This window comes from Callorhinus ursinus, unplaced genomic scaffold, assembly GCF_003265705.2.
Source record: "Callorhinus ursinus isolate GAN/ISIS: 27379988/994484 unplaced genomic scaffold, GSC_fseal_2.0 scaffold19, whole genome shotgun sequence".
Taxonomy (NCBI): Eukaryota; Metazoa; Chordata; class Mammalia; order Carnivora; family Otariidae; genus Callorhinus; species Callorhinus ursinus.
In genome coordinates this window covers 14514569-14540959 of record NW_027397081.1, presented here as the reverse complement: position 1 = coordinate 14540959, position 26391 = coordinate 14514569, and the positions used below count along the sequence as shown (strand labels likewise).

Sequence of the window (26391 nt, the reverse complement as noted above, 5' to 3'; positions counted from 1 at the left end):
GGTGCAAAGGCTATGACAGTGTTCTCAGGAACTCATGATTGTGACCCGGTGTGACGGAAGCTATGATGAGTATGGACACCATACTTGGAAGCTACCAGTCACGCCTGGAGAGGTCAGGGAGGGCTTCACAGAGGAGGTGAGGGCTTGAAAGGAGTCTTAAAAAGTAAGTAAACCTTCACCAAAAAACCCAGATGGGGGTGAGTGAAGAACAATCCAGCGCTTATGCTTTCTCCTTTTCCATTCTTCCTCTTTCTTTACCTCTGCCTTTGTCGAGCTCAGCAAAATGCATGGTTATAAGAAAGCCCCAAAGCTTATTCAGGTAGTTCCACCAGAATTGGATAGGTGGTCCCATTGGCTTCTGAAAGATCTATCCCTTCTCGCTCTGCACTTGCTTTTCTTGCATTGACTATATTGACCTCAGTCATTATGATCCCGTGGGTGCATGGCCAGTGCCCCACTGTGCACACCCCTGCCTCTGGCCATGAACAGAATTCTCCAAGCCTGCGTCCATGGGCCTGGCCTTGGGACACCTCAGATTTGTTTTCTTTACTCTCTCATGTCAGTGTGAGGGGGAGAAGTCCCTCCTTCAGTTCTTTTCTGGCTCCATCCCAACAAAAAGGTATAGGGGAGGGGCAGGTGCCAGGCTTAGCGTACTAGGAAGTAACACGGCAACCCTAATAATAGCCCACAGTTTCCTACAACCTCAGTGGCTTCATCCAAAGCTTATTTCTCCTCCATCTAAACATCCAGTGAGGAGGCTTCCTGCCACATTATTTTTCAGACCCTTCTTCTCTCTCTCTGGCTTCCTAGGGCAGAAGTGACTTGCAGGGGTGCAGGGGTGCGTGGGAGAGATAAGCTAGAGAAAAAGCAGTATCTCAATAGGAAAAGAAAAGCATTTTCCTTAGACACCGGACATTAATAGAGGCCATAAGAATCATGGAACAGGGTGATGGGACTTCCCGAATTGGTCCAGAATTTCCAGAAAGGTGTGCGTGTCTGTCTTGGTGGGGGATGGTGGGGGGTTGCTGGTGACACCGTCCTCTGGCCCCTGGTTCCCAGGCATCTCCAGGTACCCCTCAGACTCTCTGGCTTTGTCAACTCCACTGACTGCTGAATTTACCCCTGGGGAAGGAGGGGAGGGCCACGTGAGTGTGCTGGGTGTGGGGCAGAGCCAGTTACAGCCTGGCTGCCCATCCAGCTGCCTCTGGAGTTTGGATAGATTCCCAAGGGCTATTGTTTCCCATAATTGCTTAGCCAATGTCCTGATGCACTTGGGGGGACATTGGGAGATGCACGTGGAGAGCTCCCTGTAACCATAATGATGAGGATAATGATGATAAGAGTTAGCATTTGCTGAATGTGTGCTATGTACCAGATGTTGTGCTAACCACCTGATGTGTCTTATCTCCCGAAAGCACGGAGTAGGCACTATTGTCCCTGTTTTATGGATGAGGACGCAAAGGCCAAAGGAAGCGAACTAAGCTTCCCCGAAGACACGACTGTTAAAGTGGTAGAGCTGGACTTTGAATCCAGGCTGTCCAACTTTAAAAGCTGCTTTCCCAAGTCAGGTAGGTTTCTCCTAGCTGTGACCTCATAGGATCTGCCGCTTGGCTCTGTGTATCTTTCCATTCTCCACCAGGCCTCTGCCGTGGGAGGGGCAGGGCAGGCCAACTCCACAGAGAAGGCTGGGCACACCCCTTAGAGTGTCACATGACCAGAGGCTTAGCTCATGCTCTTTCCAGAACCTGAGACAAATGCATTATGAATGGGAGGAGGTCTCCTGACTCCTCTCACACTCACGTCCCCAGTGGATGCTTTTTGCGAGGCCCTCCTCTGCCATAATAAGCTGTCACCCCAAGATACCTCTGTGTCTCCTCAGTGTGGGTGGGCGGCTCTGAGAGGCTCATGCCACTCATTCTCTACCTCCTCTGCACTGGCCCAGGCTTCCTGTGCCTTGGAATTCTGCTGCCCAGCCCAGACAGCAAGCTCACCCTGGTCTCACGATGAGTCCATGCTCTGGAGATAAGCAGCCTGGACTGTCCAGGTGGAGATCGTCTCAGATGAGTCCTCAGAGAAGAGGAGGGCCCGGCCTGGGCTCTGGTCCCACACGGCTCCGCTCCTGCCTGCCAGACGTGGGGCATGGACCTAGCAGGATACTTCCTCGGCCCAAGGCCCGAGTCCCAGAATAAGTTCCTCACTTTTCATACAAGGAGGGAGCTGGGAAGTTTTGAATTCCCATCATTACACTATGTTTTAGTGGAGAGAGCAGTGAGGTTGGACTCGAGCTACCCGGAGGCACAAATTCGAGCTCCATTTACTTAGCTACGTGATCTCGGGCAAGCCAGCCTCTCTGTCCCCTCGCGCAGTATAGCTGTATTTCTCCCGCGTGCTGTGGCAGGATTAAATGGGAGGCTATGGGTAAACATGCAGCACAAGGGGACTGGCATATTGAGCCCTCTAAACAAATGTTGAATTTGCAGCAGAAGGGCCAGATCCTTCACCTCTCTCTCCGCCCCTTCAGCAAACAAATGAGACAGGAGTGGGGAATTTGAATACATCTTCAAAGGGTTCAAGTTTCTTCGGAGATTTGCCATGTCTCTGTATAGACCTGCCTCTTAGCTTTATAGCAATGGGGTTGATCTTCCATGAAAGTGACACCACCACCCAGGGCAGGTGGACGTCTTCTGCTGGGGGTTTCTCTCAGTCATGGAGATCCACTGGGTTGAGCTCACTCTGCTCTCTCTTGCCACTGATGGCACCAGGATAGGTACCTGGCCCTGACTCTGCCCTGGAAGCACCTGACCACTCGGCCAATGGAGCTGATGGTTCAGGACTGTGAGGGGACACACGTCTTCATGCCCCATGGACTCCTCAAGCCGCAGCCATCTGGATCCTGCCCCATCACATCAGTGAGCCACCGTGTTGCCAAATCCGATGGCAACTTTTCTGTCCTCAGCCCTATTGGAATCCCCGCAGCATTGAACTGCCGAGGAGTCTCTAGTTGGTGAAATTGCCTTCTCTTCTGTGGCATCAAGCTCTCCCTTCTGGCCGTCTGGCTGCTCCTTCTGTCTCCCACAAGCTCCGTAAGTGGTGTTCCCCAGGAGACCACCTTCTGCTCTCTGGGGTTTCAGTGAACACCCAGTGGAGTCAGCAGGAATTTGTTCCATGCCATGACGGTATAAGACATGTCACCTTTCTTTATAAAAGTAGGTTAAAATCTGACTCTGAACTTTCCAGCCTGGCTGGAAAGCGTTCCTCCTCTTGTTCTTCCCCAGGATGCTATGCTCTGAGGGAGCCTGCACCCTGCTATCCAGGCTGGGCACTCCATCTGTAGCCTTCACAGGTGCCCCTCAGAGGATTTTATTTTATTTTATTTTTTTATTATATTAGTCACCATACATTACATCGTTAGTTTTTGATGTAGTGTTCCATGATTCATTGTTTGCGTATAACACCAAGTGCTCCATGCAGAACGTGCCCTCCTTAACACCCATCACCGGGCTAGCCCATCCCCCGACCCCCCTCCCCTCTAGAACCCTCCGTTTGTTTTTCGGAGTCCATCGTCTCTCCTGGTTCGTCTCTCCCTCCAATTTCTGCCCCCTTCATTTTTCCCTTCCTTCTCCTAATGTCCTCCCTGCTGTTCCTTATGTTCCACAAACAAGTGAAACCATATGATAATTGACTTTCTCTGCCTGACTTGTTTCACTTAGCATCATCTCCTCTAGTCCCAACCATGTTGATGCAAATGTTGGGTATTCATCCTTTCTGACGGCTGAGTCATATTCCATTGTATATATGGACCACATCTTCTTTATCCGTTCATCCGTTGAAGGGCATCTCGGCTCTCTCCACAGTTTGGCTGTTGTGGACATCGCTGCTATGAACGTTGGGGTATGGCAAAAACTGACAAGGCAAGAAGCAACAAATGTTGGAGAGGTTGTGGAGAAAGGGGAACCCTCTTACACTGTTGGTGGGAATGCAAGTTGGTACGGCCACTTTGGAAAACAGTGTGGAGGTTCCTCAAAAAATTAAAAATAGAGCTACCCTATGGCCCAGCAATTGCACTACTGGGTATTTACCCCAAAGACACAGATGTAGTGAAAAGAAGGGCCCTCAGAGGATTTTACAGGTACAGGCAATAGCTCACGAGTCTGCAGCCCTCTGTACCCCCAGTCTCAAGAACCCCCCTCTCCCTGGGTCAGGCTCTAGCTGCTACCCTCTCTTCTGCCCCCCCAAGCCCTTCTCCTTGGAGACAGTCCAGTCCTGTCTCTGTCGAGAACATTGCACAAAGGCCTAGAAATTCTCTTTTGAGTCAAAGCCATTCCTTCTTGATAAGATCATGGTGGAAATTAAGATAAGCATAGATTTCACTGCTGGTGTACAGATTTTCATGTGACCGAAGTTTTCCTTCCTCTAGGATAAATTACTACAGGTGGGATTGTTGGGTCATATGGTGATGTATGTTTGACTTTATAAGAAACTGACAGGCTGTTCTCAGAGGATCTGTACCATTCTGCATCCCACCTGCAATATAGGAGTTCCACCTGCCCCTCATCCTCTCAGTGATTGGTATTGCTCGGATTTTTTATGGCAGCCATTTTAATAGGTGTGTAGTGGTATTTCATTGTGGTTTTAATTTGCATTTCTCTAATGACTAACGATGTTGAGCATCTTTTTATGTGTTATTTTGCCATTATGTGTTAATTTTGCCTTTTTGACTAATTGTTCAGATCTTCCTGTTTCTTTGTTGGGTTGTTTGTTTCTTATTGTTGAATTCTTTTTTTTTTTTAAAGATTTTATTTATTTATTTGAGAGAGAGAGAATGAGAGATAGAGAGCACGAGAGGGAAGAGGGTCAGAGGGAGAAGCAGACTCCCTGCCGAGCAGGGAGCCCGACGTGGGACTCGATCCCGGGACTCCAGGATCATGACCTGAGCCGAAGGCAGTCGCTTAACCAACTGAGCCACCCAGGCGCCCTCTTATTGTTGAATTCTGAGAGTTCTTTATCTATTCTAGATACTAGTCTTATTGTTGAATTCTGAGAGTTCTTTATATATTTTAGATACTAGTCTTTTTTGGATATGTGATTTATAAATATTTTCTCCCTATGTGGCTTGTCTTTTCATCCTCTTAATTGTGCCCTTATAGTGCAAAAGTTTTGAGTTTGCTGAATTCCAATTTATCATTTTTTTTTCTTTTCGGATTGTGCTAAGAACTTTTGGCCAAATCTAAGCTCATGAAGACTTCTTCTGATGTTTTCTCTTAACAATTTTGTTGTTTTATGTTTTTTATTTGGACTAGGATCCATTTAGAGTTAACTTTCGGATACCGTTGTGATCTAGACTGAGGTTCATCTGTTTGTTAATGGATGTCCAGTTGTTCCAGCACCATTTATTGAAGACTGCACTTTTCCCATCCAATTGCCCTTTCATTTCATCAAAAGTCAATGGAGCATATCTGTGTGAGTCTAATATTCCACTGATCTATGTGTCTATCCTTTTCACCGACACCACCCTGTCTAATTACCATAGCTTAATAGTATGTCCCGAAGTTGGGTAGGGGGAGTCATCCAAATTTTTTTTCAGAATTATTTTAGGTATTCTGATTCCTTATTTTTCCATACAAGTTTTAGGATTCTCTATCTACAGAGAATCCTGTTGAAGTTTTTATTGGGGTTGTGATAAATCTATAATCTATTTGGAGAGAATTAACATGTTAACTATTGAGCCTTCCAAACCATGAGCATGGTCTGTTATCCATCTATTTATTTATTTATTTATTTGAGAGAAAGAGAGCGAGAGAGAAAGCATGAGCAAGGTGGAGGGGCAGAGGGAGAGGGAGAAGCAGACTCTCCGCTGAGCAGGGAGCCTGACACAGGGCTCAATCCCAGGACCCTGGGATCATGACCTGAGCTGAAGGCAGACACTTAACCTACTGAGCCACCCAGGCGCCCTGTGTTATCCATTTATTTAGATTTTCCATGATTTTTTCATTTAAGTTTTATAGTTTTCAGCATACAGATCCTGTACCTATTTTATGACCTTTACAGCTAGGTATTTAATCACATGTTAACATAAATAATAATTTTGTTAAAATAACTATATTTTTCAAAACAAAAAATAAGAACAGTGGCATTGTTTTACTTTTGCAAATCTCTTTGCTATCTGGCTTAACAAAACATAGCTGGATTCTTATACTTCTTCAGTATTCGATCTGTTGTGAGATGTTGTTTGGGTTGAAATATATGAAGGGAGATCTCACACAGATACAGAGTTGGAAAGTGAAAAAGTATTTTTTTAAAAAAAGATTTTATTTATTTGAGAGAGAGAGAGAGAGAGAGCACACAAAGGGAGAGGGAGAGGGAGAAGCAGACTCCTTGCTGGGCAGAGAGCCCGATGCGGGGCTCGATCCCAGGACCCTGACATCATGACCTGAGCCGAAGGCAGATGCTTAACTGACTGAGCCACCCAGGTGCCCCACGAAAGAGTATTTTAATAGCCTTTTCAAATAATTGTGGATACTTTAATACCATATGCAAACTTGACAAGCAGCAGTTTGGTAAAAGGTAGTTGCAATGTGGAACTTGAAATCTGTCAATGAACTTTTTGTACATGGTTGTCTTACAATCTCTTGGTCTTTGTGGCACTCTCAATGGATTGTTTACCCATGTCTAATTTTGTAACATCATGCATTGTTCGTTTAGAAAATATTGGTTCTGAGTTATGAACGTCTTCCAGATGTTGACACGTTTCATTATACAATATAAAAAACAATATCTATTCATATCACCGCTGATCTCATCAGAAAAGTCTTTAAGGATCAGGAAGCTCCTGGTAAAGGATCCCAAATTTTCCAAAATGCTAATTTTCAATTGAAAGTTTAAATTATATCATCTGTAACAAACACTGTCAGATGTTTTCTTTGAGGTGACAATCTCATTTTGTTCATTTTTGAGAAAATGGTTGCCAACTATCAAGTTGGAGTAGTCACAGTTTGTCAATCTTCTTTCAAGTAAAAATGGTGTTTCATGAAAAAAGTGGCAAGTTCAGCCCACAGCTGAAACATACAAGTGCTTTTTCTCAAAACAACCTCAGAATTTTGGTATGCAGCAGAAGTGCTTTCATTTTTTTCACACTGAATATTAAAAAGACATGTATTTGGGAATTGAGATTTAAATTTTTTAAATTTCTACTCCTTCACCAAGGATGTTCCTAAGCGAAATGGGCAAGTGTGTGGTGGTGAGGTGACTAGAAGCACAGTTTGGTGCCCTCACCTTGATTCGTGAGAAGAAGCCAATGTTTTTGTCCACCATTGTTTTCGTGCCGTAGGTGCAAAGGTCAACACAATGAAAAAGGCAAATGACATCATAGTATTATTATGAAAATAGTTTTGACCCGCTGATCCCCTGAAAAGTTCCCAGGCACTCCCACACTTGGAGGACTGCCACAGTAGACCACACAACAAGACAAAAACTGGAAGTCTGCTGGTGTTGACTTTGGATAGTTGCTTCCTGGAAATTGTTTTCGAACCATGTCTTTATCTGCCCCACTACTGCCCACTTTCAGGAAAAAGTGAACAATCTCTCATCTAAAGAAGCGGAAGGGCTAGTTAGCTTTCTGCCGTGATGTTGGGTCTTTTTGAAAAAGAAAGATGTTGATTTAACTGCAGTTTAATGAAGAGCTCAGTGGGTGGGAGAAAGAGTGGGGATTTGTATTTCCTTAACTTTCTGGACTTGAGGCATCCCAGGCGAGGGCTCTAATTTTAGTTAGAAACACTCCAGTCAGGGCGCCTGGGTGGCTCAGTTGGTGAAGCTTCTGCCTTTTGCTCAGGACATAATCCCAGGGTCCTGGAATCCAGTCCCGTGTTGGACTCCCTGTTCAGTGGGGAGTCTGCTTCTCCCTCTGCCCCTCACCCCCGCGCGACCCCGCCACTGTGCTCTCAACATCTCCTCTCTCTCTTTCAAGTAAATAAATAAATAAAATCTCTGAAAAAGGGAGAGAGAGAGAGGAACACTCCAATCACTCCACCCCACTGCGGAAGCCTGGCTGACGCCCTCAATATCAACAATGAAATCTGGGTGGGGTCGGCCTCGTGGTGGGACTAGAGATTAGTACCCCATCAGATTCTTCTCTGATAAACCTTCTCACTGGACTAATGAATGCTCCAAACTAGTTGAATTCAACAAATTGTTGCAAGCACTTACTAGTACCGAGGACTGTGTTAAATGTTGGGAGTGGGGTTTGAGGTAGAGGTGGAGGCGCATACCTGCCCTTTATCTTGGTGTCCTCTCCTTGGTCCTTTCCCGCCGGATCTATTTTTTAAAGCGTCATTGTTTTTGTGATTTTGTAACTTTGCTCTCACTACAGAAGAATTTTTAAAAATCAAAACAATCCTGGAAACTGTACAAATAATATAAAGAGAAATATTTGCGTGAAGCGTCATGCTATAAACTCTCCACATCATCACACACTTGATCTCATTTACTCTTCAACAACAATATAAAGTAGCTACTATTGCAAAGAAGAAATAAAGAATCATTTTAAATCCCACCATCCAGGGCACCTGGGTGGCTTAGTCACTTAACTGTTTGCCTTCAGCTCAGGTCATGATCCCAGGATCCTGGGATGGAGCCCCACATCGGGCTCCCTGCTCAGTGGGGAGTCTGCTTCTCCCTCTCCCTCTGCCTCTGCCCTCGCTCATGCTCTCTCTATTGCACACACACTCTCTCTCTCTCCCAAATAAATAGATAAAATCTTAAAAAAAATAAACCCCACCATCTGGAGGTAAATATTCTTTGCATTTTGGTAACATCTATTTACACCTCTATGCATTCATAGGGAGAGGGCTACAATTTTATGTAAATGGGATCATATTTTACAGATTATTTTGTATCTTGATTTCATTTTCTCAACAATATGAGATAAGTACCTTCCCCAAAGGGCTGGATATTATTATCTTTAACAGTTGTAGCATATTCCATTGTATAGATACATCAATTGACTTAACCTGTCAGTCAACATCTAAGTAGGGGTAGTTAGTTTCCAGAGTTTGCTTTCTAAACACTGTTGCCCGTGAGTAAATTTCAATAAGTAGGATTGTTTACATTTCTATTTCAAATGGGGAACTGTTTTTCAGAAGAGCTGAATTAACCTCTATACCTCAAACAGTGTCCAAACAGTGTCTGCTACTTTTTTCTGCAAAGAATGCTGAGGGCAGACGTGAGAGAATACAGGTGAATGTGTTCTTGTGTGAATACCTGCGTGTACATATGAGCTGTGTACATGTGTGAGGGTTCGTTTATTCATTCAACAAATGTTTCTGAGCATCTACCATGAGGCAGGTGGGGATGCAACTGTGATAAACTCAGCATGATCCTGTCTCTCATGGGATCAAGCATACATTTTTTGGGGGGGAGGGAGCCCATGCATGCACATATGAGGTGGGGAGGGGCAGAGAGAGAGTATCTTAAGCAGGCTCCATGGCCAGCATGGAGCCCGATGCAGGGCTCTACCTCACGACCCTGGGATCATGACCTGAGCTGAAATCAAGAGTTGGACGCTTAACTGACTGAGCCACCCAGGTGCCCCTCAGACATACATTTTTTAAAAAACCTGCCATAACCATGTGAAAAAAAATTATACGAAGATAGGGCCACTTATAACTGGACTCTGCCTTGGTCTAGTGATGGTGGCCAGGGCAGTAGAGGAAATCAGAGAAGGCTTCCTTGAAAAAGGGCTTAGAGCTAAGGTCTGAAGGCTAAGGAGGCCTTAACCAGACAGAGATTAGCAGGACGCATGTTCCGGTGGAGAGAAAGTTTGACATCTCTTTTTCCACCCTCAGTGGGAGCCATCTTGCCAGGAGAATCTCCTGCCATTCCCCACATTCCTGCCTTTCCCCCTTAATTCGCTCTTCTCCCATCTGTTCCCTCCCGAGGCAGGAGGAGGAGCGTGGAGAATGCAAAGAAGCCTGGAGAGGTTGGAGTCCCGAGAGCGAGGCCGGAGCGTGGGGCCCAAGGGTGCTGAAGAGGAGGCAGCACCTTGTGTCTGAACGCGCCCGTGCCCTTGAGCACACGTGTGACTATCTGAGAGCTATTGGCGGGCGTATGAAGGGGCTGGTTCTTAAAGTGTGGTCCCCTGACCAGAAGCATCAGCATCCCCTTGCGGGGGCGGTGAGGGGAAGCAGTGGGCAGCAGTTTGTGATTTAACCCCTGGCGGTTGAGATTTGCACATCAGTTTAAAAAGCACTCCCGGAGGACGTGTGTGTCTGAATGCACCTGTGTGGGACAGGCTTTGGGACGTTTGACTTGCAGGTGGAGGTTGGCATGGAGGCCTCCTCGTGGCAGGAGACTCACCCCCGTCTTCTTCACCTGGTCCTCTCAAAGCACTCCCCAGTCTAGGGCAGGCACTCTGGGCCACGTAGCAGATTTTAAATGACGATGGTAATGATGATAGGCAGATAGGTCTCCAGCTGAGCCCCTGTTTCTCACCGGTTTCTGGGCAGAGCAGCCATGAGGTGCCCTTCTTTTATCACAGACAGAAATCTAATCTCAATGGTGCAGAAAGCAGGAAATTCACAATGGGAGAGCAAGAGAAATGGCCTATTCAGAGTGGAAAAATACCTCCCTGCACGGCCCCTAAGCCGATGGCCAGGGCAACGAGAACAATTTCCCGCCTATCCCTGGCTAACGGCTCTGGTGTGCAGGGAGAGACAGAGAGGGCGAGGCAGGTGCCAGGGCCTGGGCCCCACACAGGGCAGGGCTTGCGGGTGGCTGGTGGCTGTGAGAAGGTGTCCTTGCATCATAGGATCATGCACGGTGGGAGCCCCGGGGAGCGGAATCTCCTCCTGGGAAGAAGGGGCCAGAGTGCCTGAAAACCAAGCACTAAGGTTGCATCTTCACCAGACGAAACCCCAAATGAGTACCCGATTTGCACCCAGATTCACGTCCTGGCTCTGGCGCTTATCAACTTGGCGACTCTGAGGAAGTTGCTTCATTTCTTTCGGGCTCAGTTTCCCTGTCTCGGAAATAGGGGCGATGGATCATAGGGTCTGCTTCGCAGGGCTGATCTTTGGATTAAGTGAGGTGTTGCATGTGAACTCATTAGCACTGTGCCAGCCATACGGGAAATGCTCACTTCAACTTGGCGGTGCCTTGACATGCAGTTCCCTGGCTCTGCAACCTGAGCCAGCTCAGGGAGATCAGCTGGGTTGATCAGGGTCCCCCAGACACAGGGTGGGGCCAGTGACGCTTGCATCCCTCCCAGAGCACCCAGGATCCTGGCGGTCTGCAAAGGTGTCAAGGTCAGATGCAGGGGGCATGTTACATGGTGACCTGACTTGTTCCATGCCTGGCATTTGGTAGAGTCATAGTGGGTGTCGGCTAAAGATAGGATTCTATCTTGAGGCTGGTCAAAGTGGGTTTAGCGAGGACAGGGAAGTCAAGAAAGGATTATCGATCGAGCAGTTGCCATTGCTAGGCAGCACGTACTTTCTGAGGGTTAGCTCGATCGGTCCCCACAAGAACCCTATGGAATAGAGAGTGGCATTAATACCATCTTCCCAGAGAGGAGAGGGACACTCAGAGAAGTCAGGTGACTCGTTCAAGACCAGCAGTCCTGGATTCTAATTCGCGGTTCCCCATGCTCACCCTACCAGCCTCTTACTCCTTTTCCAAAGGAACCTGCTCTTCCGTGCGGAACCTGCAGACAGAGTTATTGATTCAACCGCTGAGCGAGAATTATTTGCCAAAGAAAGAAATTGACCAGCCTCACTAGTTTGGCCCACTCTGACCACAAAGGTAGTTCTTCCGTCTGCTTGGCCTTGACCTCTCCTATCACAAGCAAAATCCCTTCTCTTTTGTTCAGTTCTCAGCACAGGGCAGCTGGGAACACTTAAGTTACGTGCTCTGTGCAAGGCAGCTCTTAGGAAAGAATAGGAAGCTAAAAATAAACCCACTTGGGTGGTGTCTCTCGGGCCTCCTCTAGTGATAAAGCTGGGGGCTGGACTCTGAGGGGAGAGAGAGGGGAGAGAGCAGAGTTCTGACAGCAGATTCAGAAGCCTTGGCCTCACAGATAGGGTTTTCCAGTTCATAGAGCTGTCTCCCAGGCCTTGGTCAGCTTTCTTAGCAGCCCAGCGGGGTGGGTGGGGGCTCAGGAAGTCTGTGCCATGGGCCCTCCCCTTTGGGCAGCCGCCAGTCCTGTCTCCCCTCCGCGGGTGGAGGAACCAGATAAGAAAACAGACCCTAGATGGACTCTTGTAAATCCCTGTTCCTTCCCAGCGGGCCTTTCTGAACCTGCCAAGTAGATCAGACTGTACCTCCCACGTGTCTCATTGCCACCTCCGTGCCTGGGTTTGCTCCTTTCCTGCCTCAGACCCCCATCCTTCTCCTTCAAGGTCAGCTCTTTTAGGAAGGCAGCCCAGATGAATTCCACCTTTTATTCTGATCTTTCTCTTACTCTGGATACTCTTGGGATGTTCACCTTAATTGGGACATTAATAATTGGTACTCACACGTACAAGGCTTAGTTAATATTTTAAGAGAGTTACCATGCATTTAGGAAAGCATCTGTTTTTCTCAGTCCTCAGGACCCAGAAATCCTGAGAGATAGACGGGCAAGGGAAAGAGTGGGCCAGTACTGAGGAGACCTCGCTCTGGTCCTGACTGGGCCACAAACAAGCTAGGTGACTTTGAGTCAGTCAGTTCCCCTCTCTGGGCCGTGGGCTCCCAATTTGCAAAACATCCTCTGAGGGCTCATCCGGTTCAGAGAGCCCGTGGCTCTGTTCAGGGCTCTGTGCACAGAGCTCTCTGGTGCCCTGTTTCTTCCAAGATGTGGCCTTATCTCTCTTACCACGTGTGTCCCTGGCCTGGGTTCCTGCAGCTCAGACGCACTGTGCGCTCTAGGACTTCAGACCCACTGAGTCTGTGAGCCACGAATGAAGCCGTCCATGGGAGAAGTCACGGGGAGGCTCAGCTCTTTCCCTGGCCCTGGGCAGGTGCTGTTAAAAAGCTGATGCCCAGGTCCTGTTCCTGGGAGAACTCTCCTGGGAGAGCACTCTTCCAGAAGAGAATTCTCCTGGGAGAATCAGATTCATGGGTCTGGGGTGGGCCCCAATCACCTTGCTTGAGTCATCTATTGCTGCAAAACAAAATGCTCCCAAACTTGATGGCTTACAAAACAACCACCATTTTATTTACTCAAGATCTGAGGAGTAGGAGCTGGGATGGGAACGTTGACGGTGGCTTCAGTCCTCTCTCCACGTTCTCTCTCTCTCTCTCTCTCTCCAGCAGGGTAGTCTAACTTCTTCTAAGGTGGCTGGCTTCCAAGAGGTGGCGTGCCAAACATTGAAGGCAGAAGCTGCAGCTCTTTTAAGGCCCCATCTAAAAAGTTATACGGCGATCATTCTACCTCTTTCTGTTGTTCAAACTAAGTCCCACGGCCAGCCCAGATTCCAGGGAGGAGAGACAGGTGCCGCCTCGCAGTGGCCGGCGCTGCAGAAGAGCCTGTGGGATGGGAGATACCATCGAGGCCATCTTTGGAAACACAACTTACCATAATTTAAGAGCAGTCTCCAGATGCATCTGCTGTGGCCCATGTCCCCGGAAGCCTGCTTTCCACCTCTCCCTTTTGTTTGCCTGTCAGACGAGGCAGCCTCAGATGGCCTCACAGCACTGGTCTAGGGGGTCTTGTTCTCGATGCACATTGGTTTTCTCTGTCAATATCACTCTAATCTTTTGCATTAGTAAATACTGATTATCCACCTATTATATTGGCAAGTGTTGGAGACCAGGTGTTAAAAGCATAAAATAAGAAAAAAAAACAACAACCTTAAAAACACCCCCGAACAAAACAAACAAACAAAAAACATAAACTAGACATCCTTCCTATCTTCAGCTTACTCACCATCCAGGAGCAACCCACTTAGGTGATTGCCCCTCACATCATTGCAACCCTCCTGCTGACTGGGGAGCTGAGGTTCTGAGTTAAACTTAGGAAGACGATTGTGGACTCCCTTTTAAACAATGTGCTGGGAAGGAGTTGTGTTCAAGGGCTATTTAAATGTTTAATATTAGAGTGAATGGCCAGAATGGTGAGTGTTTTATGCCCATCGCCTCCCACCAGCCACATCTAAAGTCCATACAAGGCCTGAAAGATGAAAATCAATAGAGATAATGCTTTAAATGGTGGACATCAAACATGCCTTTGGTCCGAGAGGCAATTACATGAACAACAACATCAAAGAGCGAACGGAATGGTAGGAGGGTTGAGAGAGATGGAGAAGTCAATGAACCCAAGGGTCCATTATAAACAGATAAGAGAGGTAGTGTCCCCACGACTGCAAGTGGTCTGCTGACCTGTCCGGTGTCCCTCTTGGAAGCCCATTGCCATCAGAAATGAGCCCCTTTCCCAAGACAGGCCAGGCACAGCCCCAGGATGCTGGGCCTGCCTGTTTCTTGGGAGAAATGCAGCTTTATCTACAGGCACTGAGTTTGCCCTGCACGGAAGTTGCTTTCCCCTCACAGCAATTAGTCTTCAGGCTTCACACAACACTCTGCTATAAAGTTCAGCCCCCTGCCAGCCCCAGATCATTTTTATTGCTCCCCTCAACTCTAGCTTAGGCTTTGGGGTGGGGGTGGGAGTGGGGGATGCAAAAGAGAAAAAGTGGATGCAAGTCTTTCTTGCCTGGATGCGTGACTGGGCTAGTGGGTCATTGTCTGGTTGCAGGGCTGGTCGAGAGACTGAATGGGGGTGCCTGCTGGGTCCCCATGGTTCTTCCTGGCTCAAAAACTCAGCTACAGCCTCTGTTCTGAGCCTGGATCCAGTGGGCTGAAGAAAGTATATGATGAGAAACAGGTGCCTCTCCCCCCAAACGTTGGCTCCAGGCACTCCGGGAGGGGTGGGGAGTTCAGACGCCTGCTTATGCTAACAGGCTGTCAGCTTCTCTGTGCATGGGGAAAGCAGAAACACGAAGCTATTCTGGTCGCGTCTAGGGAGCCATTATGTATTGAATTTCCAACGTCATTATCTCCAAAGGGCAACATTGCTCGTTTTCTCCCATTTGCATTCACTGGGAAAAGACAAATGGGTGCATATTTGTGGAGTGGAAAGGCCGGGGGGGGGGGGGGGGGGGGGGGGAGGAGTAATCATGTGCTCAATTTGGACAACCAGTAGCTCTGGAAGAGGCATGCTCATAATTAGAGATTGGCACCTTGAGGTGACACTTCACACTCACACGGCAAGTTTAAGTTAATCAGGCAGAATTAGTTCTCTAGACTAATGGCGCTGGGGTGGATTTTTCACTTAGAAACAAATCTCATGCATGCTCTGGCGTGCCTTGTTTCCTGACATATGTTATAGTTTTCCTGTGGGAAGAGAGGGTGAAATTTTATTTCCGACCTCCCCCACTCTGCCTGTCTTTGTATTCTTCCCTTCTCAAAATCCAGATCCTGCTATAAGGATGGCTAAGGAAGGGGGGGCCCTGGGGGGGCCGGCTCCAGGAAGAGAGGTGCTGGGATTGGCGTGTGTCAGGTGTGGGCTAGTGTAAACGGCAGGTAGGGGTCTTCCAGGTGAGGAAGCTTCACTTGTGCTGAATTTCTGCTTTCTCATGATGCAAGCCTGTCCTTCCGAGCCGTTCCATCCTATTCGTACCAGTTAGGACTGTGCAGGCTGCATGGAACAGAAAACCAGCTACAGGACATTTCTGTAACGGGGGCTGAATTTTCTCAGGTGACAAGAACTCTGGAATGCAAGATGGCTGCTCTACCTCCAGGCATCACATTCATATTTCTGACAAAAAATGGATGAGGAGGAAGAGGAGGAGAAGTAGGAGGGAGAAGAGAAAGTGTTCAGGATGAATCTGGAGAGGCTGGCTGGGACACAATCACGCAGGGTGGTGGGAGCTACAATTCCCTTGAATTCAACTAGTTATAGATGGGTCACCAGGCAAGACACTGGGGTTTACAAATGGAGTGAGAGCCCAGGCTGCCCCCAAGGACTTCCCATTCCATTAAGGCCACACACAGGCAATTATACATAGTAAAAGCCAGACGATGACATGCACCATTATAAATGCAGAGGCACAACACCATTCGTGACAGCAGGACAAGACGGCCTTAATTTCAATAAGGTGATGTTTGGATTTAGCTTTGTAGAGTAGGTAGAATTCTCACAAGGGGAGAAGAGAAAGAGGGGATGTTTTAAGCAGAGAAACTATACGAGCAAAGATTGGGGGCAGGCAAGCAGGCAGCATATTCAGATCATTGTGAGCGGCCCTCTTGGGCTGGGGGACGAGTATTTGTAAGGATTGGGGTGACAGGGGTGGGGATGGGATGGGGAAGGCCGAGCAAAGAGTGGGGTCAGGAGGTGAAGCACAGAAGATGGGTGGGTACTGGGTTTTAAAGACTGGACATTGTATTAAGAAGTTGGACTGTAGCATGTAGAAAACACGGAGCTGCTGAAGGTTTGAGTCACATCCGAGCAGCAGAGACCAAAGACCTGATAGCCAGGGGGTGGGGAGACTAAGGCAGAGTCTCCAGCAGGAATCTAGCAGCAGAGAGGCCTGATCTAGAGCAGAAGCAGTGCGGGGAGAGGAGTGAGGATGGTATATGCCTTCCCGGGTGAGTGACTGGGCGGGGGCAGTGCCATTGAGGAATTCAAGAAAGACACAGGAGGGGAAGCGCTTTTGGGGTGTGGGGAGAGTCGAATGATGGATTCAGCACGAGCAGTGCTGGGTCCCTGGGGATTACTCCTCTAGGTCTCTGGGGGTGAGGACCAGGCTGGAGAGTGCGGGGCCATCAGCCCTAAGCAGATGGCAAAACCATGGTTGTGGATTGGCTGGTCCAGGAACTGTGTAAAGCAACAAAGTTCCCCACGTGAGCTGCTTGAGGGAGAAGTCGGAGGGGTTCAAGAAAGACAGGTCAGGGAGGGCAGAAGGGACCAGGTTCAAGGAGCAGTTCGGAAGTGAGCAAGCTCTTTCAGACAAGGAGTTAAGAAACGGTTCTCTCCTGGGGTTTGGGGGCTCAGCATTTGGCTGGGGGGAGGCGGTACATTCGAATTTGTACAAAGCGAAGTGAGTGCGAGGGGATTGAAAGTAGCAGTTGGTGGGCAGACTGATGCTTCAGTCTGCACCGAGGATGAAATGGTACCCCAAAAGCCACCTTGGCGGGTTACCTGCCAGGAGAGGCGGGGGGTCTCTCCCCAAGACTTCTGGTCTTGCCCCTTTAATTTTCCCTGCTGGCCCTCTACTTTCAGTCAGTCGGTCTGCAGCTCTGTGCCCCGGTGCTGACATGCTGGAAGACTATTTTTGCCATAGTGCCTGGGGACGAGGTGAGTGCTACCCGCACGGGGTTTTGGTGTTTAGTAGCACAGTTGTGAGTTACTTAGCTCAGCGCAAGCTTTAAAGCGTGGAGCCGTCCCTCGTGCTCCCAACAGTTAGGCTATCCTTCTGAGCCTTCAGTCTTTTCATGGCTCCAATTCTGTCCGCCTGGGGAGCGTTTTAGAGACGGTTTCTAGCCTTTCTTGTCCTACTTACACCATGGCTGTGCGCCCCTGCCCCAGCTCTCTCTCTCTCTCTTTGCTCCCAGGGCCTTTAGAGAAGCCACGTTCTCTTCATTTGGGGGCCAGGCCTGCATTTTGCACCTTCACGTTAGCATTGCTCTCCTCACAGCCCCTGACCCGTCACCGTGGGGTCCCCCTACATCCTAAGCCAGCCGCTCCCCAGTTCTTGCTTGCAACAGTTTTCCTAATGCCCTTCAGTGGCTTCCCATTGTCCTGAGGATAAAAGCTGGATTCACCCAGGAACTACCAGGCCTGCCTGGTCTAGCATCTGTTTCCTACCCTGGCCTGTCGCCCCCTGCTCGAGGGCCACAGTGGCTCCTTCCATGCCATGCCCCTGGTGAGCAGAGCTAACAGCTTCGTCCAGGAAGTAATCTCGCCAAACACCTTGGAATTTTCTGCCGGGAAAGGGGCTGCTACTCCAGGTGACTTGGCTTTGGGGTTCCTTTTTTCCCCAAACAGGCTTGCAAAGCCTGGGTTTGATGTGTCCCCACCAGGAGGAACCCCAAAGAGCAGCAACAGAGAAATGGCCGAAAGGCAACATTCAAGGTCATCTGGGAGGGATTAATCTGCTTGCCCAAGGACGTGGGTCTACCAAGTGGTGTGGTTTCGTCTCTCTCACCACCTAACGCAAAGGAAGAGGGAAGACAGCTGTCACCAAGTCTTCCCTTGTGGAGGAAAAGGCAGGGACAGAAAGGTGACTCGGTCTGTGTCAAGTCCCATGAATTGGCAAGATTGCAGCCAGGCTTAGAGCTTTAGCTTTCAGAGCTATCCACAGAACTTGGGGACTGTCTCAGAACCATGTCCATTTTGTCCAAGGTCCTGTGCTCAATGGGTCAGAACTGTCGTCCCGTTGGTCTCCCTTGGGCTACCTACTTGTTCTCAGTAGCCACTTAGGGCTTCCAGATCTGTGCAAAGCCTTTTTAAATTCATGATTACCTTGGGGTTTTGAGACCTGATCATTTGTTAAAATAATCAAATCATCTAGGGTTAGAGCTAGAAGTGGCCTTAGGATTATCTAGTCTGCTTCTTTTCGCAAATAAAAACACTGAGGCTGAGGGTTGGGGGTGTTAGAGGTAGGGCTGGGCCCCTTCCCGGCGGTACCCCTGGTCCCAGGGTTGGGGGTCTTCAAGGAAGTCCCTGTGGCCCTCTCTAGGTGTGGATAATTACAGTGTCTATCAGGAAACACCCCTCATCCTGTCCGCCCCGGTCCTGGCTCAGCCTGGGCAGCCTCGTGGCAGGCAGCATGGCGTCCTGGCTACCAACCGAGTGGTCAGGTTTTGCTGTGTTTCTGTGGTCTCTGCCAGCCCCTGACTCGGCCCCTTCCTACAAGCCCTGCTCCTCTGGGTGGCCGCCGGTTTGTTGAGCACTTCCTCTGAGCTCCTGGGCTCAGCCTCCCTGGAAGTGAGTGTTCCCACAGCCATTGTCGCCTGTGAGGAAACTGAGGCGCAAGAGCTTCCTTTAGCCATTGGCTCAAGGTTACATCACAGGTTGACGTGCAGAGCCAGGATTTGCATCTTGAAATTCAACTGTCATCTTAAATTTGGAGGCTGAGGTTGGGGGTGGGAGGCAGGATTGCGACCCGGCAGGGCCAGGATGAGGGGCTCTGGAAAGGGGGTTCTGGGCAGCACACCTGTCAGTCCGGTGAGCCCCCCACCCCTGGCTCTAGCTGGAAATGACAACTACAACCAGAGCGCGCTCACGCGCCCACGACACAGCCATTCATGCTTCGGGTACACATTCCCCTTAATTGCCAAGCCTCCCAATTAACGTGGGTTGCTGTGTCTGGTGCTGGGTTATTTTCCCGTTCCCCTCAGTTTACTACTTTGGAGAGACACTAGGTCTGTCACTGTGTTTGTCTCGCTGCCTTCCCACCCCTCCCCAGAGGGAAACCAAAAAGCAGCGGCTGGTGGCAAATCCGGGGCGCGGGCCCGCCCCCTCGGCGGCAGTCTCCTGTTGCTTCTGGAGCCGGCCCGCCCTTGGAGACGCGGCCCCCCTCACCCTCCCAGGAGCGCGGAGCAGAGGGGCTGCGCGTGCGACGCCAGCCGGTGACACGGCGGCGGCCCGTCCCCGAGCCCGGCCCGGCCGAGCCCCGCCCCCCTCTCCCACCCCCGCGGGCCGCGCGGCTGCCGCCGGCCCGCCCCAGCCCTGCGCAGGAGGGGAGGCGGGAAACACGCGAGAGCCTCGCCCACCGCCCTGCCCCCAGCCCCGCCACTCCCAGGCGCCTCGGACTCCGTGCGTCCTCCGGGGATTGTCTGCGAGGGGCCCGCGCTGTGCAGGTAGGCGGCGGCGCGGGAGGCAAAGTTGGGCTCTTCTTCCGAGGAGGGCGCGAGGCCGGGCGCCGGGAGCTGCCGGGTTTTGTTTGTTTCGGTGGGTGTGAGCGGCCCTCGCGGGCCCCGGGCGGCCCGGGCGGCGGAAACGCGCCGGGGGCTGTAAACGCGGAGGTGGGCGTCGGAAGGGGAGCGCGGCAGCCTTGGGGAGGCCGGCCGTGGCGGTGAGGGCGAAGCTGGTGGCCGGCAGCGCGCTGGCCGCTGCCTGGGGCTCGGAGCTACGGTGTTTTGAGAAAGGGAAGGGGCAGCTCCCACCCTGTCTCCAGCGGGAGTTTCCCCTTTGTTACTGGGAGGCTGTGGACACTTGAGCGTGGGCATGTGAACACGGGGAGGTGGCTGGATGTGGGCATAGACACACCAGCGATAGAAAATGGGGCGGCTGGTTTGGTGTTGGGGGCCATGGGAGCTGAGGCTGGGCGGTGGGCAAGGGGATGGGCAGAAGGTAAAGAAGGGCTGGGGTTCCAGAGCACGGGATTCATGAGAATGTCTGCATTGGTTGTTTTTGTTTTTTTGCTCCTTGTTTATCCAGTCCTGTTTTCTTCCAGGGGGCCTCCCTGATCCCTCATTCTCCCCTTTCCTCATGCCCAGCCCCCCTGGCAGAGCCTCCCCCATTGTGTCTTGCTGGGCTTCCATGGACACTTGGAAGAGCAGCCCCGGCTCCCGGTGCTTGCTTCTGGCTCTTACAAGTGGTGGCTGTTAGAGAACGCACCCGAGGGTGGGAGCAGCTGAGCTGGAGAACGGGCCTGGTCAGGCCCCTGCCGCCAACCCCCAGACATGGGGGGCTGGCCGCTGAGCCTTCTGGCCTCTCTCTCCACTTCCTTTGTCTCCTGGGCGTTGCGCCCTCCGGCTGGGCCCGCATTTCCAGGTTTGGAGATGGATCAGTGGGCAGCCCATGTCCTCTATGCAAGAACCCCCACCCTGGGGGCCCAGCGCCCTCAGATTGTGGATGTGTGTCTCTGTTTCTGCAACTTAGCCTTTTGCACGTGACCTCCCTGGTAGTTGCCATGGAAACTCCTCTTCAATTCCCAGCCTCCCTTCCTTTTCCTGCCCATTCCTCACCTCCATATCTCCTCCCCTCCCCCCAACATGGTTGCCTGGATACTGGCTATCCGTGGCTTCTCTGGTTGGGAGACCCTGGATAGCTAGCTCCCACACGGGACTGAGGTGGCCGTGTACCCACTCCAGTCCTCCCCACAACACGTCACAAATGTGCCCCTAACACTCCAAACACATATATGTGCATACCACATTACATACACTGGCACACACACACAATGCATTCTGTTGCACCACACACTCCATCAACACATTACACATACACGTATATCATACCACAAATAACACACTGAATTCACCGTACATAGACCAAAAGGGACCATAGCACCCTCAGTGTCACGCACACCACCCTGCCATCCCTCTGTGTATGCTCATACACACCAACCATAACACACACACACACGCGCGCGCGCACGCGCACGTACACACACACAGGACTTCTAAATAGGTCTCAAGCTGGAAGAGAGAGGGCAGTTTTCTGCCTCATCTAACTCTGTGCCGGGGAGTGTATGTCGGGGAAGGCTCAGGAGGGCCAGAAGGAAGACATCTCCCCAGGAACCCTGTGGAGGAAGGTAGAGAGAAATGTACTTCTAGATTCCCTCAAAGAGGAGTCCCTCTTCTAGGTCCTCAACTCAAGAGGTTGAGCACAGATCAGAACTTCAGTCCCTCCGCTGCTGCTTTCTCCCTGCCCTGACCCCGAGAAAACCTGAGGCTCCTGGCCCCAGCTGGCTATCTCCTCTCAGCCCCCGAGTCTTCCTGGCTAATGGGATCCGGCAGCTCTGGGACCAGTAGAAGGCTCAGAGCCTCCACAAGGGAGGGAGGACGGGTTGTGGCTGAGCAAGAGAGCAAAGGGGGTGGGACAGGGCAGGGAGAGGACACGGAGTGGAGACAAGGCAGGGAGGAGAGGGAAGCCAGAAAGAGCAGGAAAGAGAGGAGTTAGGCAATAAGATGGTACGAGTTGGGCCCTCTGCTCCCATTGGGCTTCTGGCCACCCTCTCTCCTGTAGGCCCATTTTCCTGCTTCCTGTGGCTCCTCCAGCCATGTCTGCATCTAGGAGAAGGAGCCCGTTCGCAAAGGGCTCTTGCATTGCTAGGGCTTCTCCGGAACACGTGGCTTCTATGGTGTTTGGGTGGTAGACACCAGAGGGCAGAATGGCCTTCCTGGCCTCTGGACCCTTTGGACTGACAGAGGGTCCATTTCAATCATTCAGTGAACTGTTTTAAGTACCTACCAGGTGTTAATCGCTGGGGACACTCGGGTGAGGAAGCAGAGAATCCTCGATTTCTCAGAGCCAGAGGGGCCTTGAGGGAACATGCACTCAGGACATCACGTAGTGATCACGCACCCAGTGGTGGCCGAGGCCTTCTGGCTGCTCAGCCGGGATTTGTGACACACACTCCCATCCCATGTCTCTTGTCTTTTTTTCTCTCTTGCCAGCTGTCCTCTGGGGACTGAGATATCCCTTCCAAATGCCCAAGGTGGGTACCCTAGTGAGCAAAGAGCCTGCTCCACGATACTGACTTGGAGGGTGTGGCAAGGAGGAGGGGGGACAAAGAGCTGTTCCTTAGGCTCTGAAAGCTTCCCACAGCCTCAGGTGAGCCAGCCCACCTGGATCCGCCCTAAATCAGAGCGCACACTCCCCGGCTCCCCAGCCCTGTTGGACTTAGCTGGCTGCCATCTGGAGGGCAGACTGTGCCAGGCAGCCCCCAGGACTCACTGTCTAACAAATCACCCACCCACGTCTGCCCCAGCGCCCGAGCGCCCTGGAGGAAGCAAAACAGTCTTGACAGGCACAGTCCCTGGAGGCAGAGAGCCTGTGGCAACAAGGCTCTGAGTCCGGAGGCACAGACCCAGGTTCTAGTCCTGGCTCTGTTCCAAGGGCAAGTGCATTCATTCCACAGATACCCTTTTGGACGCAAACGGAGCTTTTTGGGGAAGTCAGAAATGGTTTAGATTGATTTCAAGCAGGTGAAAGCCTCCACAATTTTAGACCTGTTTCTACATCTGTCAATAGGGGGTTAGATTCCATGTTTTCTAAAGCATTGCTTCCTCTAATTTTTTGTAGATTATACAGTCTTGAAAGAGAAGAACCCTTTTCTCTCCAGGTGCCAAATTGTATTCATTATTTCATAATACAGGGGTTGCAGCTGAGCTGAGCAGGAAAGGGGCTGGTCTCTGGTTCCTTTGGACAAAGCCTCCCCCTGCAGCCGGTCGGACAGGAGGTGCTCCAGAAGCTGAGCCTGGGTTTTCTTCCCTCTGGCTGCGGGAGCCAGCCCCTCCTAGACATTGGTCTACCTGTTTTGTTCTGCCAGGATGCAGACAGGCTGGGAAGAGCGTTGAAAGAGCTGGCCTCGGTGAGGATGAGATCCAGGGCCACTGGTCTTGGGTCTGTGAAATCCCGGGGAGGGAGAACCTTTGGCCAGCTGGTAACCGTGGTCAGAGGAACTGAACGGGGCCCTCTGTCCCTGATGAGCAGCAGAATATCTCTGGCCCAGACAAAAGCCTGGAACCAGTTTAGCAGTATCCTCTCTGCTCTGGAATAGGAGGGAGGAGGGAAGACCTTGACCTGGGCAAGTATGAAGTCAGCTTGGAGCCCACACAGGAACACATTTGTTACAAAGATATTCAGGGCAAGGGGGAGGGAGCATGAAGTCCAGGAAGGGGGCTAGGGCCCTGGGGACCAGGCTGGGCCATCGGAATGTGGCTGTTCCCGCTGATTTGGGCCAGAGGGGGCGGAGAAGGAGGGAGTTGGAATGACAGTGACCCCCACACAACCGGAGGGCAAAGCCAGGCTCCGAAGAGACCAGATTAATTCACGGCCTCCTTTAAGCAAATGGCCACTGAGTCCCTTGGATGCGTTAGGCTGGGTGGGCGTCTCAGGGCCCAGCGGAGCTGTGAAATGGCAGTCTCCCGCTCCCAGAGCCCTACTGCTCAGCTGGATCGATTGCTTTACCCTGTCCCTTCCTCCCATCCAGAATCCAGATGGCTCTGCGACCTTCCTCCGCAGGAAGGGCCTGGCACTCATGCACATGTGGGCTCACACGTGCACACACTCCCTTTCTGACACATACCTAACCTTCCATCCCTCCCCCACACACCCTCTCACCTCGCGCAGCTGCAGTCTCGCACCCAGACCATTGTGACGGCCCCTTCTCTCGCTCTGTTGGCCCCGATCCCCTTTCCCAGTCATCCCGTGGATGGGGTCCAGCTACGTCACACCTCCCTCGACTCTCCCTCGTCCGTTAACAAGGACAGGTGCCGGGCACCGGCGCTCAGGCTCCTGTAACCTCGCTGCAGCCATGCTCCCAGCACCGTCCCCACATGGTCACCCCTGGCCTTGCATTTGCCTCCCGTCTGCCTACACTCAGGCCCTGCCCGGGATGAGCCCTCACTCTGGCCCCGCAGAGCAGGGGCTCGTGGCCTTGGGAGACACACGGACTTGGGTGCTAGTCTGGGTTCTGACGCTTCCTAGTTTTCTTGACTTTCTAAGCCTCGGTTTCCTTATCTGTCAAGTGAGTATGAGGATAATTGGGGCGAGCTCTGTAAGGTGCTGAGCGTGGTGCCTGGCATTTAGCGAATAGTAGATATTAGCTGTTGTGATGACGATGATAGTAATGACATTATTATTATTATGAGAACGGAGTAACTATTATTATATCAGCCTTCGAGGCTCCTCTCAAGTGCTCATTCTTTCAAATAGTTTTTCCGAATTCCCAGTAAACAGAAATACTTTCCTCCTCCCCGGCCTGCTGAACTCCCTGATAATTCTTCTCCGAGAGTGGGCGGCCCACTGTGCGTCCATTTTAGTGACTTCCACACATGTCTTCTGCCCCCCACCTTCCTGACCTCTTCAAAGGCAAGGTCTGTTCCCCACATGGTGCCCGGCATGGTGCTGGACACATGGAGAAAGTCCAGTGAGCATGTGTGAACTGAACATATGGGAAAAAGTCCTCACCCACTGGGAAGCGTGGAAAGCCCACTTGTCCCTCAGAGCTGTCTCCCTGCCTGGCCCTCACACCCAGGTGCACACCACACACTCCGAAGGCGTGTGCTCCGTTATGCCCAGGTGTCATCTCCCTGTGCCCAGTTCCTTTGGTAGAGTCCAGAAAACAAGAATTTGACCCCATCCGAGGGCTGGAGGATGCTCAAGGTCTGACGTCAGTGGAAGGAAGCTGTTCCATCATTCCATTTGGTGACAGAGCCCCAGAGAGCAGAAATGAGGCAGTGGAAGAGAGAGAGGCACTGAGAGAGGTTTTAAATTCTTTAAAAATCCTATGTAGATGCTCAGGTTGTTCTGAGCTTGGATTGGCTTATAACTACAAGGGATAATGGTCCTGAACACCTTTCCCTGCATCATTGACGTTTCTTGTGCTAAGTGGTAGAGCTCCAGAGATGCCCAGAATGTGCCTCTTTCCCCAAGGAGTCCATAGTCTGATGGGGGAGACACACATGGGAAGGGGTGGGGGTCTTGGTTCAGGGGGAGCGGGGAAGGAGGACGTGTGGCAGGAGCAAGGGGACAGTGTGTCTCCTGCAGTGGAGGGAAACAAAGTTGGGTAAATCCTCCCCACGTGCACTTGCACCCACCTTCACCATCTGGAGGTAGGGCCAGTTTCCAGGTATGCAGGCCTGTGGGTCAGGGTTTGTCCCCATGCCACTGCCACCGTGAAGCAAGGCAATGTGAATACATGAAAAGCACTCAGTAGGCTCAAACACGCAGGCCAGAATTGTGCTTTCCGGGAGCTGGGCTGTTGGGTAGAGCCGTGCAAGGGGGCTGGCCAAGCTGCCTGGTCCTGTGGTCTGCCTGTGGGGTGATGTGGGCCTGGCCCCACGCCTCCAGCTCTGGCAGCTGCTCCGAGTTTCTGTTTCTGCCTCTGGGACTGCTCGTCTGGCCTCTCTTGAAGGGGCCTTTGTCAGCAGGCGTGCGGAGGAGGTGATCCCTTGGCTGGACTGACTCACTCCTGTCTGCCCAGCCTGCTGGGGCTCTGGCCGGGGCTTCTGTGCAGATTCCCTGGAACTGGATGGAGTTCCCCTGGGCGACGGGACCTGGGCTCCTGTGCTTGCCATCAGCAGGCCGCCGCCCCACTCCCTGACTCATTTGGGCGGCTTGTGTCACTGGCTGGTGGCAGAGCTGGCCGCACCATCCTGCCCCATGCGCCTGCCTCTGCGGGCTGGTGAAGGCTGGCGTGGCGCCGTGAACACTCACGGCTGGTGCTGACAGTGGGACGATGGCAGGGCACTGTGCCCCCGCTGGTGGATCAGCTTGGGGTCTTTCCAGAGAACCTTTGAGAAACCAGGCCTGTGTTCGTGATTTGTGAATTCTGTGTCTCCCTTTCTAAGGCAAGGGCCTTATTTCTTTTCATGGTTGGTTCTTTTCTTCCTTTGACCATGTTTCTCTTCCCAGAAGGAACTCCACGTCAAAGGTAACGTGCCTCTGGGTTAAAATAATAGCTCCTCTCT

At 51.2% G+C, this 26391-nt stretch overlaps 1 protein-coding gene across 7 annotated transcripts in view; it reads left to right on the top strand.

The window, feature by feature from the left end:
- The first annotated feature begins 4474 nt into the window (after positions 1 to 4474).
- The window catches only part of FXYD6 (FXYD domain containing ion transport regulator 6), a 46526-nt gene continuing 24609 nt past the window's right edge, over positions 4475 to 26391 (top strand). The window contains exons 1-2 of one of the 7 annotated variants that reach the window (XM_073903806.1): positions 4475 to 4606; positions 5301 to 5460. In XM_073903806.1, coding sequence (XP_073759907.1) covers positions 5364 to 5460 — 97 coding nt within the window. In that variant the 5' untranslated portion in view covers positions 4475 to 4606; positions 5301 to 5363. Of the gene's footprint in view, positions 4607 to 5300; positions 5461 to 19664; positions 19828 to 23117; positions 23289 to 26391 lie in introns of those variants that run through there. The other 6 variants (XM_073903805.1, XM_073903807.1, XM_025893940.2 and 3 more) reach the window with 6 other exon arrangements.